At 38.4% G+C, this 16,695-nt stretch overlaps 1 protein-coding gene across 1 annotated transcript; it reads left to right on the top strand.

Moving 5' to 3' along the window:
* Positions 1–15,451: 15,451 nt before the first annotated feature.
* LOC141617461 (uncharacterized) lies at positions 15,452–16,051 on the top strand. The gene has a single exon (XM_074434659.1). The coding sequence runs from the start codon at positions 15,452–15,454 to the stop codon at positions 16,049–16,051; it is 600 nt and encodes a 199-aa protein (XP_074290760.1).
* Positions 16,052–16,695: the final 644 nt, after the last annotated feature.

The following is a 16,695-nucleotide window of genomic DNA, read 5'->3' as shown; positions in this document are numbered from 1 at the left end:
ATGAAAGAGCAAATTAATGCATAATGTTGGATTATTTTCTATTTTTTTCTTTTTCTTTTTGAGAATGATAAATCTCACTATGTAAGGAGCTTAAAACATACTCCCTCCTATTCACAATAAACTTCCCTATTTCCTTTTTCGTCTATTCACAATAACTTCCCTATTTCCTTGTTTTGGTAAGTGTTTGTGTGGTCCAAATTTAATTGTATGGTGGGGTAGTGTATTTGTGTGGTCCAAATCTAATAATATGATGGGGTAGTGTGTTTCCTTAATTTTTGTGTCAAAATGAAAGAGGAAGTTTATTGTGAATAAGAAGGAGTATATGATTATAGGGTTTTTTATCATCTCAATATTATAATTCTCATTAATTATATTTTTTATAGTAACATAGTTATGAAGTTTAATAAATGCTAGTCTTAGTATATATCTATATCAATTTGTCAAAAATCATAAATTTTAAATTTTTGCATAAATGATAAAATCCCCCTACTACTAAGAGAATAAAAATTCTCTTAGTTTTCCCTCCAAAAGACATCTAGCTAAATAAGGTAACAAGTAAAAAAAAAATCATTACATTATTATCTTTTCAATTAATATATTCTTATAATTAAGCTCTAATCTTTTTAATTAAAATTCATATTTATGATTTTTCATTGAAATCCATAATTTATTATGCAAATCATTTCCATTTACATAAATATTATTTTTCATCAGTTACATTTTAAAATTACGCAAACCTGCTTCTTATGCAGTCTTTAACAATTATTGTCATCAATTAAAAATACGTATATCTGTTTCTTATATTATCCTTTATCGGTTACACAGTAAATATTGTGTATATTTTAAAGGACGTAACAATTTTTATATTTTTTTTAATTAAAAATAAAAAATATTAGTCTAATTATTCGTAAATCGTCTTTTTAAGTGTGTGGTATACTGTTTTTACCTCTTATTGTTATAAGGTTTATACGCATATTACATCACTTAATTGTAATTTAATGTCATAAATTAATTTCATGCAATGATATAGCATTATAGAGTTAATTTTTATAGTAAAGTAAAAATGGTTTAAGACAAAAATAACTTAACTTAAAGTGTGTTTTGATGGTAATAAACTTTTATTTTCTACCTCTTACTAAGATTATATTAGTACATTATAACATTAAAGGTACAAGTAATTTATGCAATTAATATAATGAGAATGTCTCTTTATAAAACAAAACTAAAAAATACCGTGCTGTAGCACGGGCATCTACACTAGTGAGTTAACAATTTCATTGCAATCTCATTATATGTTTTGTATATATACATTAGATAGATAAAATGACATATACTCATAAATATTAGATAATAATTTACATTTAGCCAGTATCCATGTCAATGGGATTTTTTTGTCTAACTTATTAATAAGATTGAGATCCTCGCAACTCCAATTTCATTCTATGAGAGCTATTATTCAAAGGAAAAATGATGAATAAAAAAGCAACACATACCCAAATAAAACATACTTTTGAAAGTTTCTGAAATCCTAAAAAAAAAAAATTATGAACCTAAAAACAATTAGTCATTCATGTTCAAATTCGTGTTGTCAATCTTTTATTTAGTTTATAATATAGTATTGAGTGGAATGGAGATATAGTATTGAGTGGAATGGAGGGAGTATTTATTTATGCAAATTCTAGTATTTTCTTCTTCATATAGTCTTCTTTTTCTCAAATGAAATATCCTACAAAAAAAAAAAAAAACCACTGAGTGATTAATAACAAAAAAAATGGTGGAATTTGATTTATGTAATATTAACGTTATCGTTATTAATTTAAGTTTTCTCGTAAATAATGAAAAAAAGAGGGCATTGAATTATAAAGATGTAAGTGTATTACCTTTGAATAGCACAACTCCACAAATCTTGATAGCCCCTAAATGGAACAAAACAACATATATGTGAAGGTTAAAATGTGAAGAGTATTTCATAACCAATGGAACTTAAAAATAAATAAATAAATTATTAATTTAAAACCTTAATACATTTACCTTGATGTTGATAAAATGATAAGACTGATTATTGACACATATTTACAATTCTTTTGGCGATGAGGGCAAAAAGATATTGGCTTATTTTGGCTCACAAATGTTGTGTTCCATCAAACATTTATAGCCAAATGAGGATGCGTTTTATGACTTTTTGCGTCTTTTTTTTATTATTATCAAATTAATATATACATAAATATGTAGCAAAGTTTTATGACTTTTGAGCATTCTTTTTCATTATTAGCAAATTTAATGTAGACATAAATATAGAGTAAGGAGAAATGAAATGTAAAAGATTTTTTTTTTTTTTTTTTTTTTTTTTACAAAATCAACATTGCATGAGAATTGTTTAGGGAGTTATCTTACGAAACTAAAAGATGGTAGATATTTTGTCTTGTTTTTTATTTATAAATCATATTACTAGGTTTATATATGTATCTAATTAATGAAATTGAGCAAGTTTATTGCAATAAGATTTAAGAGGGAATTGCACATATAAACAGTTTAAAATTAGAGTGATGTAAATTTTTATTTGTCGTTTAACCTATTCTAGTTTGAAAAATTAAAAGGTTAATGTTTAATGTTAAGTATTTTATTATCTACCCTTAATCTTTACAAATTATTTATTATTTTATAAACGGCGTAAAATTAGAATTATGTGATATTTATCTGTTGCTTAGAATATTCTAACAATAAAGTAGAAATTTAAAATTTAGTATGAATTTTATTTGATTTTTAATTGTTGTTTAATTTATCTAGAAGTTTAAAAGGGCAAATTTTAATGTTTATTATGCTATTTGCATTTAATGTTTTAGATTTTTTTTGTTTCACAAATTTTGTCATCCGTCAAAAATATATAAAAAATTGAGGATATTTTTTATGACTTCTGAACATCTTTTTTCATTATTATCAAATTTAATATAGGTATAAATATGGAGCAAAGTTCATGACTTTTGAGCATCATTTTTTTTCATTATTAAGACATAAATATTATAATAAATATTTGTGTTGATTATGTTCTAAATTCTACATAAAGATAATCTTTTTTGTGAGACCGTTCTTTTGTATGACCGCAATATTAGAAATAGTCAAAGTTTCGGTGTTCATGTGATATTTTTTTTATTATAGAAAATAATTTATAATTGATATACATCTCCCCAAATAGGCTTTTACTTTTTTTTTGGTGGAGCACTAACTCAAAATCATTCAATGTGTGCTTTTTTTGTAAGAATTATCCGTCAAGACGTCAATATTGTATTGTAATTTGTCACTAAGCAAATATTATATAATCAAATACAAAATACAAATTAATTGTAAAAATGGCTCATGGAATAAATTTTATGTTTTATGTAGTCTTTTAAACTATATTGTATAGATTGATAATATGTGAATTATGATATTGCCATGTCACATTTAATTTTGCCTTGTCATATTTGCCATGTCACATTTAATTTGCCATGTCAAATTAGCCTTTTAATTATATTGTATAGATTAAAACAAGTTATTAAAACATGTGAAAACGATCTTATTACTTCGTAATTAAACAAGTGTGAAACATGTGAGAACGAATTAAACTAACTAAAATTTTATTTTAATTAATTTAAAACATGTTATCGTCATACAATTAACAAATTATTTCATTTTATAATTTAAACATGATAATTATTCTAACTAAATATATTATCGTCATAAATTGAAAGACAAGCAAATGATCGACATACTATTATTCTAACAGCAATTAAACCACATAATTAACAACAAATAATTACGAAACATTAACTAATGAAACGATAATTAACGAACGAGACAAAAAGGCCATAAGACCGTGACATACACGAGAAAAAAAAGGAGAAAAGAGACGGGATTTTGTGCACCCTCAGGTTACATACAGACTTGGACACCACTCGGGATCCCGTATGCAAGTGTTGCTTAGAAGGTGCGTCTTCGACGATTGTAAAACAAATATCGAAACAAATTAACAAAATCAATTTCGAAAAACAAAAACAATTTCTCGCGTAAAAGGCACTTCGTGCAACAATTTTCAAACGAAAATTGTGACTTCATTTCTTACTCAAATTTAAATCCAAAAGATGTTCTGGAATCCTTAGACTCCAAAGATTCAAACATTAGAAAAAAAAGAGAGGTAAAAACGACTGTAAAGGGATGAGAATTAGACGAGAACAAGAGCAGTCCAGAACTCGGGAGAACACGAAAAAGAGAGCAATTCGATGCTCTAATGTTCCTCTAATCCTTTGTGTGAACTATGTACTTTGTTTTTGGGTATGAGAGGACTTTAGGGTTTCTTTGTTACGTGAGAAAGGAGGGTAATTGCTAGGGTTTCGAGTGCTCTCAAAACCGTGTTCTTCCGTCCCGTTTTTTGTCGTGTGTGTGTGTGTGTGTGTGTGTGTGTGTGTGTGTGTGTGTGTGTGTGTGTGTGTGTGTGTGTGTGTGTGTGTGTGTGTGTGTGTGTGTGTGTGTTTGTGTGTGTGTGTGTTTATATAGGAAAACGGGAATGGGGTGCTAGGGTTAGGTTATTTGGCTACTTAGGAGTTGGCTTGTGGAAGGGGTAAGAGAGTTTATTCAAAATATGGAATGTGGAAGAGATAATATCGGTTTTGGAAAGGATATGAAAGGAGATTGTGTTTCGGTTTTTGAAGGATTGTGTGAGCTGTTTTGATGGGGTAAAGATCTTCTATTAATTAGGGAATAAGTAAGAGAAACGAGGGAAGGGAGTTGGTTGGAATGGGGGCTCGAAAAGGGATTCGGGAAGTCCTTGTTTTGACTCGCAAAAACAGGGCACGGGCTGGGTTTTTGGGTGTGGGTTTGATGCGGGTTTTGGTGTGGGTTTGGGTTAGGGTAAGTATTGGTTTGGTGGGCTAGGTGATGGGTGGATAGCTAGGCTAGTTGGGTTGGGAATGGTGGTGTTTTGGGTTGGGCTCGAAAAATAGGGGAAGGGGTGTTGTAGGTGGGTTGTTTGGGTGTCGGGTTTGGGGGAGAAAAAGGAAGGGGAAGGGTGGTGGTATAGGGAATCCAATCCGGGACCATGGGGATGGGTTTTTATCAAAGCTATGCCTTGAAAATCGTGTCCGAAATCGTTCAAAAATCGAGCTTAAAACCGTCTAAAAAAACCTCGTTTAAAAGCGCTTAAAAATCAATTCTTCGAATTAAAATAAAGCGATAAAATACGAAACCGTCACACATCTTATTTCAAATAAATTCAAAATAAAAACTTCGAATAATAATTTATTTTTCAAATAAATTATAAAAGCTTTAAATTTTAAATAAACTCGAAAATATGAAAACCGATGAAATAAATTTCATTTATTTCGAAATAATTTAAATTTCATTTAAATTATTAAACCGTCAAATAACGCTTGTCCCGCATCACAAAACGGAATCCGCTAACGAGCGATGTAAGTAAACACTTGTCCTATCATCATCGGGTGTTTTGTCAGGATTTCTGTAAATTTCAATATCGACGGATACGAGTATCTACAGAGCCCCCACTTTGATTGAGGCTTGGACAAGGCAAAAGTCAAAGTATACCCCATGTCCCTCTCGACCTGAGGATTCTGCGGGTCGTTTAGAGTCCATTAGACTTGTGTATGTAAGCTCGCCAGCCATAAGAAGAGATCATACCTGAAACTTTGCTGGGGATTGACTCTTGCTTCTGTTGCATCAAATCATCATCATTGGTCGTCGACCTATAAACTTGCATATATGGTGGATTGAGCCTTATCCTTAGGCGCCTACGTATCCGTTGTGACAGAATCAAATCTGCATCGTAGTTCCGCATACCTTGGCCTTGTCATTCTGCAGTCTCGGCCCAAAACGGAGCTTTTCGAAAGGAGGTTGCCGTCATAATTTGGAGATACCTCTCCCATGATGTCTATACTCTTCGAGTTGCATGTGTCTTAGCTCACTTGTGCTGCAATTCTTCGTCATTGGTGCCCAACATTTGAGCAACGTTGTTGTAATATAATTGGTTGTATTCTGCTGGGGAATATTTTCATCTTAGTAACCCGACACGGATTACTTTACTTGGAGACTTCTCCGTTCATCATTATGGCGGTCTCTGGAGCTTGAAAGCGATAGAGCCCCCAGTTGCATTGGGTCTAAAGTTCCTGACTTTAGGGCGCCTAGCTAAAGCGTACCTACTTAAACTTGGACATATATCATAACAGAAATCACATAATGCTATCCCGAACTTTCGAAAATCATAGCTAAAACAAGGATGGGCTCGAAGCCCCAACTAAAACATTGAATTGGGTTTCTGACCCAATTTGATATATAAAAATGGGCTTCGCCCGAGTGACATTTCATTTTGAAAATGGGCTTCGCCCGAGATTGAAATTTCATTTTGAAAATGGGCTTCACTCGGAATCATTTCATTCGAATATGGGCTTCGCCCGGAGCTAAAATTTCAAGACGGGCTTCGCCCGGAACATTTCATTTGAACATGGGCTTCGTCCGGAGCTAAAATTTCATTTTTTTTTAAAATGGGCTTCACCCGGACTTGACGTTTCCGCAATTTCATAGAAAAGATGGGCAGATATGCTTCGAGTTTCTGACTCGGGGATTGACCCGTAAATAATATGGGCAAGACATAACCCGTAAAACATAAAAAAATCCGTAAGTGTGTATGGTTTTATAATTCAAGCATGGACTCGGTGATGAGGAAGCCCGGAGGCCCGCGCCCCTAGGCCATCGGCCGTGTTACTTAGGGGGCAAGCAAGGGTTTTCTAAAACCCTTGTTAAAACTCTCCCCTTATTTTCCTATATAAGTAGATCATAATAAGAGGTATACCAACACTTTATATTCTTTTCTTCATAAAAACTTCTTGTCATCTTGGGCCTATGATTTCAAAGGATTGGAATCTCAAATACTTGTTGATACGGGATTGAAACAACTAGTCCCGATGAGGCAGGTCCTGCCTGGATTTGTTTTTCTTAATGAGTGCTTAAAATTCTGGGACCCTACCCATCATGTTTTTGCCTTTCCAGAAGGAGAGATTTGTCCCTTTCTGGAAGAAATTGCCATTTTAGGAGGTTGGAAGATTGGGATAACTCCTATTATTCCTGACTTTCAGAAGGGATGGGCTAACAAGTACCATGATTTCCTGTGTTTGTCACGTCATGAGGCGCGTGCCTTCGTCGATGGGAAACGAGTAAACTTACTAGCCATTGCTCAGAAATTTGGCCGTGTTGACGACCCATTGATTCCAACAGCGTTCCGTCGCAGGGCTTTTGGATCGATTATGCTTCATCTTTATGCTTTTGAAGGGCATATTGAGGTACCAACTTGTTACGGTAAAGCGAAGTTCATCCGAATTGTTGAACACATGGAGCAACGTAGGAGCCCAGTGTGGCTCATTCTTGCCTGAAATCATTGCTGCGTTAGATGTTCGGAAGGCCAACCCAAACCTTTCTTATACTGGGTCAACCCGACTTCTACAGGTATGTCTTTTCCGCTGCATCGTTTTTTTTTTCTTTTTTTCCTTTTTTTTTCCGTTTTCGTTTTTTTCATTCTTTTTTCGTCTTTTTTTTGTTTTCTCTCTTTTCCTTTTTTTTTATTTTTATTTTTGCCCACCTCCTTTCTTTTCAGCGGGTTTGACAACATTTCCTGTAGTCTAATTCATTTTCTCGGCCCTTTTTCACAGATCTTGCAATGTGAGAGACTCGAGTTGGTTGATCCACCGAAGGCTCCAGATACATCTAAGGTGACAAGTTTCACTTCTCGTCACCGTCAGTTTTCTACTGGGAAGAAGGAGCCTTTCTGGCAACAGCGGCTTTCTGCCAATGCTCGGTTACATGTTAGATAGGCCTTACCTAGGCTCCGCCTTACTGCAGTTACTTGTTTGTGTGAAACTGATAGAACCGGACACCTCACTCTTTTGGGCTTGGAGTGGTCCACCTATATCTACCCGGACCGTGTTCTTCAATAGGTCGGTCGTCAGCAACGGATTCCCGCAATTGAGCCTCTTTGCGGCCAAGTCAAGGAAGTGACTCTTGCGAGGTGTAATGCATGGTTGGAGTCTTGGATTCGGAGGACTATTTGACATATTTCTGAGCCGTTTGACTCTAGTTGGGTGTCACCCTCTTATTTGCAGTGGACTATTGAGCCTTCTTTGAAGGCCCAAAGGGAACTTTACAAGGACGAAGCTGTTGACTAATACAAATACGACAAGGAAGGGGAGAAGAACCGAGAATTCTTTACTGGGACGACCCCGATTTCATCTAGGCCCGAAACAGAGAGTGACTCGACTCATAGGACTGACTCTTTGGTTTTAAATGTGTGGAAGAGGTTAGGTCCAAGGAATGAAACTGGGTTGACACTTGTAGAAAGACTTGGTCCTCGACTTAGTGTGAAAGGCAGATTGGGCCCTCGTGAAGAATTGATGATTCCTCCGAAGAAAAGAGCCCGAGTGATGATGGGCGAGACTTCGTCTCGTGGTGACGGGGCGTGTGGCCCGGCTTAGGGTAGCAAAGAGTAGTCTTCGACATTACTATTTACTATTACTATTACTGTTTATGTGCTTTCCTTTTTAGTTGTGTGTGATGGGCTTCGCCCGAAATAAAATATTGTAACGGGCTTCGCCCGAAATTTAGAATAAATAAAACTTATTATTTATTAGAAATCCCCATTTTCTGCATCAAAAATTTCATTTTTGGTTTTACATGTTTCGGTTGTACTTTTAACTAAGAGTTGCCTACGTATCTGCTTTGCAATAGAATCAAACCGAGTCCGTAGTTCTCACATAAAATATTTCATGCAGTGTTGACAAACATCTCACAACTTATTCTAAAAACTTTTGCAATTCAAAAGTCATTTAATAACATTTGAGAATGAGGTCATCAAGGATAGTATTTCTTCAGCTGGTCCAAATTCGTAGGATTCGTGAAGTCATTCCCATCCAAATCTGTTAATCGAATAGCGCCTCCTGACATAATCTTCTTTACCAAATAAGGGCCTGCCCAATTTGGTTTAAACTTACCCCTCGGGTCTATTGGCAACAAAGCTCTGACTGACTTGAGAATCAGATCACCCTCACTAATTCCCCTTGGTTTCACCTCTTTGTTGAAAGCTCTATCTATCCTTTTATGGTAGAGTTGACGAGTGAGTCATATCTTGCTTGAACCCAATCTGCTTCAGGAACCTGGCTTTCTAGTAGGATCCTTAGGGATGGTACTTCCAGCTCAACTGGTTGAACTGCTTCCATTTCATATATCAAGTAATAAGAGGTTACACCCGTGGCTGTTCTAATTGAAGTTCTATACCCCCATAACGTGAAGGGTATCTTCTCTGGCCACTCCCTATAGTTGTCAGACATCTTCCTCAAAATGACCGTAACTGTTTTATTAGCAGCCTCTACCGCACCATTCGTCTATGGTCGGTATGGTGATGACTTGTGATGTTTAATCTTGTACTTTTCAAGTATAACAGCGGTCTCACCTTTAAAATGGGTTCTATGATCGTTGATGAACTCATGTGGTACTCCGTACAGGCAAATGATGTCATTCTGAATGAACTGTGCTACTTGCTTCGCTTTTAGCACTTTGTAAGACTTAGCCTCTACCCACTTCGTGAAGTAGTCAATTGCAACAAGGATAAAACAGTGCCCTTCAGTTCCTGATGGGATTACTTTTCCAATGATGTCAATTCCCCAGGTTGAAAATGGCCATGGTGACGTCACGGTGTACAACATAGAAGGTGCCACATGATGTATATTCGCGAATATCTGACAGTTGTGATAGTGCCTGACATATTTACAACAATCTGTTTCCATCGTTGTCCAATAATAACCAAACCTTATGATCTTACGGACTAACATCTGGGCATTCATGTGTGGCCCACATTCACCGTCATGGACTTCCTCCATAACCTTTTCAGCTGTTAGTTTATCAATGCATCACAACAAAACATCTTAGACCGTCTTCTTATATAATTGCTCGTCATCGGTCTTAATGAATTGGGCGGATAAAATTCGCAGAGCGCGCTTCCCACGCGTGTCAAGGTCGGGAGGATACTCTCCTGTTTCCTTGAATTTCAAAATAGCTGTGTACCAGGTTTAGTTTCACCTTCCTCGGCATCATCGATTGTATTCACATAGGCAGGTGATGATCTTCGTTCGACACATATTGACATACTGTCTATATGGTTGGGAATGTTGATTAGGGCAGCCAGCTTAGACAACGCATCTGCAAACTGATTTTCTTCTCTCGGGAGGTGAACATATAGGATATCCTCGAAGTACTTTTCCAATTCTTCGATTCTGGTTTGATATAGGGCCAAATATTGGCTCTTAACTTTCCATGACCCACCCACTTGATTGATCATTAGGGACGACTCTCCATGTACTAACAACTTCTTCACACCCAAGTCTAGAGCATTACGTAAACGAAGCAAACATGCTTCATATACAGCGGCGTTGTTTGTGACATTGAAATCCAGCTTGATGGACACGGGCACGTGTTCACCTGTTGGCGAGATAAAAAGAATGACCACTCCATATCCCATATAGTTCGATGCTCCATTGAAATACAAATCCCATACGTTATTCTCAACGTGTACCACGTCTTCGTCGGGAAATGCCCAAGTGTCGATGACTTCCGTTTCTTCGATTGGATTGTCGGCAAGGAAATTGGCAACCGCCCTTCCCTTGATCACTTTCAAAGGTACATACTTGAGATTGAACTTTGATAACATGAGGGTCCACCTCGACATTCTTCCATTTAGCACTAGTTTTTCAAACAAGTACTTGATCAGATCCATTTTGGAGTAGACACTCACACTGTAGCTAAGCATATAATGTCTTAATTTCTTCGTTGCCCAGACTAGGGCCAAACACGTCTTTTCAAGAGGTGTATAATTTACTTCATAGTCTAAGAACTTTTTACTGATGTAGTAAATAACTCTTTCTTCTTGGTCAACTATCTGGGCTAACATAGTCCCCATCACTGTATCCGTAACAGTTAGATATAGTGATAACGACATCCCGATTACTGGTGGGCTTAAAACTGGTGGAGAAGACAACACTTCCTCTATTTTATCGAACGAGGCTTGACATTGGTCTTCCCACATTTCATGTTCTCCGACCTTCAGTTTCTTGAAGATTGGTTCACAAATCATCGTCAACTTCGCGACGAAACGGCTTATGTATTGAACTCTTCCTAGGAAACCTCGAATTTCTTTCTCGGTCTCGGGATGGGGCATTTCCATAATGGATTTGATCTTTGATGGGTCTACTTCGATGCCAAGGTGGCTAACGATATGACCCAACAGTTTCCTAGAGGTGACCCCGAAAGCACACTTCTGCGGATTCAGTCTCATGTTGTACTTTCTCAATCTTTGAAAGAATTTTCGTAGTGCCCTAAGATGACCACTACATTCCTTTGACTTGACTATCATGTCATCGACATAAACTTCAACTTATTTGTGCATCATGTCATGTAGCAACGTCGTTGCTGTTCTCTAGTACGTCACCCCCGGCATTTATCAAACCGAAAGGCATTACTGTGTATTAATAGGTTCCTCATTGTGATGTAAATGTTGTCCTATTCATGTCTTCCTCGGCCGTCTTAATCTGATTGTAACCGGCATATCCATCCATGAAAGATAGTAATGCATTATTTGCGGTATTGTCAACCAAGATATCGATGTGAGGTAATGAAAAGTCGTCCTTCGAACTAGCTTTGTTCAGGTCCCGTAAGTCCAGACACACGCAAACCTTACCATCCTTTTTCGGTACTGGCACTACATTGGCGACCCAATCCAAATATTCTGACACATTTATGAACCCGGTTTTAAGCTGTTTATCAATTTCTTCTTTAACCTTTAAAGACCACTCCGAACACATTCTGTGTAGTTTCTGCTTTACTGGTTTGAACCCTGGTTTGATCGGGATCCTGTGCTCTGCAATTTCCCTATCAATTCCCGGCATGTCTTTGTAAGACCATTTGAAAACATCTTTGAACTCACACAGAAGGTCAATAAACCCTTGTCTCTCTACGGGATCTAAGGTAGTTCATATCTTAAGCTCTTGTGGTTCTAGGGTGGTTCCCACGTTGATAGATCCGGTATCTTAGATCACCGAGTTTCTTTGGTCATATTCTTCTAACCCTTTAAGCAATTGTGGAGGTGGTTCTACCTCCTCTTCCTCTTCTTCAACCTGTTCGCCTTCGGCCTCATTCTTAATGTCACTACCAAAATAATTATTTTCACAAATTGAATTGCCATGTAAATAAAACAAGTCGTAAGCAAACTAGTTCATCTTATTATTATTTTGAAACTGCGCGAAATGCGCTAACATTTGAGCCAACTGATCAGAGGTCAGTGGCGAGACAACAGAGGTAGCAGACACAGGCCCTGGGATACCAGAATTAGAAAGGGGTGCATTGAAAGGAAAGACTTGGGAGGGGGTGGCTTCGACACCTAACTCCTTAGACTCAAACTTAGGACTCTTATCAGATTCGGACTCAGACTCAGACTTAGACTCGGAACCATCATCCAGTTTGAACCTTTCTCCTTTTAAGGGCAGTAGAACTTCTGGCCTATAATGCAGTAGTAATCTATATCCGCTCTTGTTTTCTCCTCTAGGTACGACATCCTTCTTGCTTATCTAAACCACCACTAATGCCAAGCCTTGGTTACCTTGCTCACCTCGGTGGCATCCCAACCACAACGTGGCAATATGTATCCTACCATTGGGTCTTCTGAGGACCCAACCTTGTATGTGGGTGAGTTCTCGTCCGTGCCATTGAGAACTATATATTTGGGAGGATACTTGATGAATGCTAGATAGTTCAAAGTTAACTTCTTCCTGTTTTCTTCTCTCTCTTGCTGCAATTTCAAAAACCAGGGTTTGGAATATCTTTCATTCATTACCTTGTTTATCTCTTCGTCGATTCTTATTGCCGAATTTCGGATTTCTAGGAAGTTCACGCCAGTAGTGAGTTTGCTACTGGCGTCTTCTATTGTTCGGCGTTGGTGTTTAAGATAACTCGAGATCGGTTTCCCAGTAGTGTCATCCGTCATAGTCTTTTGGAACTGCTTAATGAGGGAAGCCTCTAAGGTCAACCCTTCACTAAGTTCCTCGACTAAAGTAAGTTCTTTTGAGGATCCCTTATCCAGAACATCCTTGGCAATAGAAGTGTGGTTTGCCTTCTATACTCGGTAGGGGTGCCCAGATCGAGTCAAATTATTGGACTCGAGGACATCCTTCCTTAGTTTTAAGATTTCATCTTAGGTTCGTGGGATAATTGCTCCTTTGGTAAGGTATATAGCATCTTCATTTTCGCCCCAAATTCCATGGACTTCATTCCCATTCCGGAGAATGTATGGTGTGCAGTCGATACCGAAATCCCCAAATCGAACTTTGTTCTTCGAGCTTGGAAGGTACTTTGAACAATCAATGAACTCCTTCCCTACAAAGAAACCCTTTAGGTGACAAACGGGCCGGATCAAATTGGTCATATCAATGTTGTCTTCGACAAATACGGTATCGTGTGATCACCAAATGGGTTGGTCACGTTGTTGGGTTTGACCGTTGGGATTGGGAGTGTTCCACTCTCGATCATATCTTGTATTTCATGTTTGAGACGGAAACAGTTTTCCGTGTCATGCCCCTTGCCTTGATGGTATGCACAGTATGCGTCAGGCTTGTACCATTTATTTCGTTGTTCCAACGGTGGTTCAGGAGTTGGGCCAATGGGGTTCAATTTCCCCTGGGCCATGAGTCTTTCTAAGGCATATGTGTAGGTACACCCTATGTCAGTAAATGCTCTTGGACTAGAGCTTTGAGGCCTTTTGGAAGTTCCTCCCGTAAGGCTAATAGCTTGAATATGGTCGGCACTAGAATGTGCCTTTGATTTAGAGGAGGAGGCCCCAGTATACCTAGGGGTGTTCATTGGTCCGGGACCGGACCGGACCGGACCAAACTCTCTGGACCGAAGACCAAAGAAGGGTTAAGAGGTGGACCGAAGACCGGACCAAATTAATATTGGTCCGGTCCGGTCTGGACCATAAAAACACGTGGATCGGACCGGACCAAACCAATTGGACCAAATATTATTGTCGTTGACATGTTTTAGCATATAAAACTAGAACTCGAGAAGTTCATAACGATCAAACTAAACAACATTATTTTCTTAATTGATTTAACTACATAATTACACATCTTATAATACGTGTAAACAAAGTAGAAATAAAATCAATAATATTACAAATTTAAAAATTCTTTTATTACATAACTTCGGTCCATGGCCCGGTCCGCGGTCTATTCGGTTTTGTCCAGGACCGGACCGAATACTAAAGTAGAGTAAATAGGCGGACCATGGACCGGACCAAACAAAATTCGGTCCGGTCTGGTCCGGACCAAATGGTCCGGTTCGGTCTGGTCTTTGGTCCGGACCACTGAGTGAACAGCCCTAAGTATACCCCTTTGGTTTCTTCATCTCAGTAGCTCGGAGGTCATCTTCGATTTTCCTCCCACACCTTGTCAATTATTTGAAAGTGCTAAAGTTTTGATACTTCAATACAACACGGTAGACGGGTTGGAGATTCTTCACAAATTTATCTACAATTTCTGTTTCTTCGGGTTTCCTGGCTATCTTCACGGTCTCTGCGCGCTATCGGGCCAGAAAATCGGTGAACCCTTCCTTTTCATTTTGAGTCATAACTTCCAGAGTCCTCATAGTGGTTTGGATCTCTATGTTATCAGCATAATGTTTGTAAAACTCTACGGTGATGTCTTAAAACGTAGGGTAGTTCAAGGTTCAAGGTTATAAAATCAGGCCCTTGGGTCTTCCCCCAAAGACTGAGCAAAGATGGCAGAGAGCATACTTGCAGGTACACCTTTCAGGACAAGGTGCTCTTTATAGGACCGAATATGTTGGAGAGGGTCCTCCGTTTCTTTAAACTTTGGGATGTCAGTGAGCACAAAGTTCTTACGGAGTTCATCTTGGACGGAAGCATAGGTCCTGGAGTTCTCATAATGGATGCTCTCTCTCTGAGAGAGCTTTAGTTGGTCTTCAATAAGCTTGAACCGTTTTTCGAATTCAGTCATTTCTGGCGGGGTAGCAGGCACACTGTTTTCCCCATTGATCTTAGCCTCAATGGCTCCCAATCGAGTCATCATCAACTCTAAAGTCTCACCCAGCTTAGTGACGGCGGCTTATATTGCTTTTCTTCGGGTTTGAGGTGGCCTTTCTACAAGAAAAACCCCGAACCAATCAATACTCGAATCAAAATCCCCTGCACAAATAAGTACTCGACTCACAGACTTGACCTTTGACTCAAACTTGACTCAAACACAGAACTAGACCCAGGAAATGAGCTAAGTGGCTTATGACCGTGTAGAGTGGCGTTTTTTTGGTGTGGGTTCTTAGCTCATTGGGCTTCGATAGAGAATGGATTGATCGTGTCATGGCTTGCGTTTCTACGGTTTCCTTCTCTGTGCTTGTTAATGGGAACCCATCGCGGGAGTTTAGACCGTCTAGAGGGCTGAGACAAGGGGATTCTCTTTCTCCGTGTTTGTTCATTTTGAGCGCAGAAGTGTTGTCTAATCTTATGCGAAATGCGGTTCAGGCGGGGTCTTTGCATAGGGTGAGGGTTTCGACTGGAGCACCACTAGTTCGCATCTTTTATTTGCTGATGGCAGTGTTTTTTTCGCGAAAGCTACTATGGAGGAAGCGGAGGTTATCGCTGATGTTCTGCGATGATATGAAAATGCGTCGGGTCAGCTGGTCAGTTTGGAGAAAACTACTGTTTCTTTCAGTAAGGGAGTGCGTGTCGAGTGTGAGGAGGAGTGGTATTGCTAATAGGCTGGGCGTTATGGAGGTGGAGGAGCAGGCCAGATATTTTGGATTGCCTACGGTTGTGGGTCGTTCTAAGAAGGTTCTTACATATATTCTTCGGGACAAACTAAGCAAAAGGTTACAAGGTTCGCGTGAGAAGATTTTGTTTAGGGTTGGTAACGAGGTTCATTTAAAGGCGGTTGCCAATTCACTCCTTATACCTGTGTGATGAGCGTGTTTAAAATTCCAGCAAACTTTTGTGACGAGCTTAGAGCAATGGTGTCTCGGTTTTAGTGGAGCCACGAAGAGGGGAAGAGAGGGATCAGTTGGGTGGCATGGAGAAAGTTGTGTTAGCCTAAAGGGATGAGGGGTATGGGTTTTCGGGATTTTAAGCTCTTTAATTTAGCTTTGCTTGGGAAACAAACGTGGCGACTAATGACGGAGCCGGAGAGTCTTTGGGCGCAGATGATGAGGGCTAAATATGTTCCAAATGGTTACTTTATGTCAGCATCTTTGTGTTGGAGCTTGTGTCCTCCAGTTAGTGCGGATAACGTCATTGCACATACACTTGTACGGACAAGTGGGAGCTTGTTGGGGTTGGTGTCCTTAACAGTTAGTGCAAGGACTTATAAACCTCTAAAAGGATCAAAGGGCATACTTTTGGTATTATTATCGGTTGATCCACGTTTATCAATAACGGTTGGCTTGCTAGATAAGTTTGACGTTATTGTCATACGATGGCGGTGATCAATCGGCCCCTAAAAGTCACACCTATAGGATACGTTTGAGAGACGTGACGATGTATGAAAACACCGTCATGTAGATGCCAAAATTGACTAACCGATTAGTCAAGTTATTTGACTAGTAATTAGT

This window comes from Silene latifolia, chromosome X, assembly GCF_048544455.1.
Source record: "Silene latifolia isolate original U9 population chromosome X, ASM4854445v1, whole genome shotgun sequence".
In the NCBI taxonomy this organism is placed as follows: domain Eukaryota; kingdom Viridiplantae; phylum Streptophyta; class Magnoliopsida; order Caryophyllales; family Caryophyllaceae; genus Silene; species Silene latifolia.
Note: the sequence above shows the minus strand (reverse complement) of the source record. Positions and strands in the feature narration are given on the sequence as shown.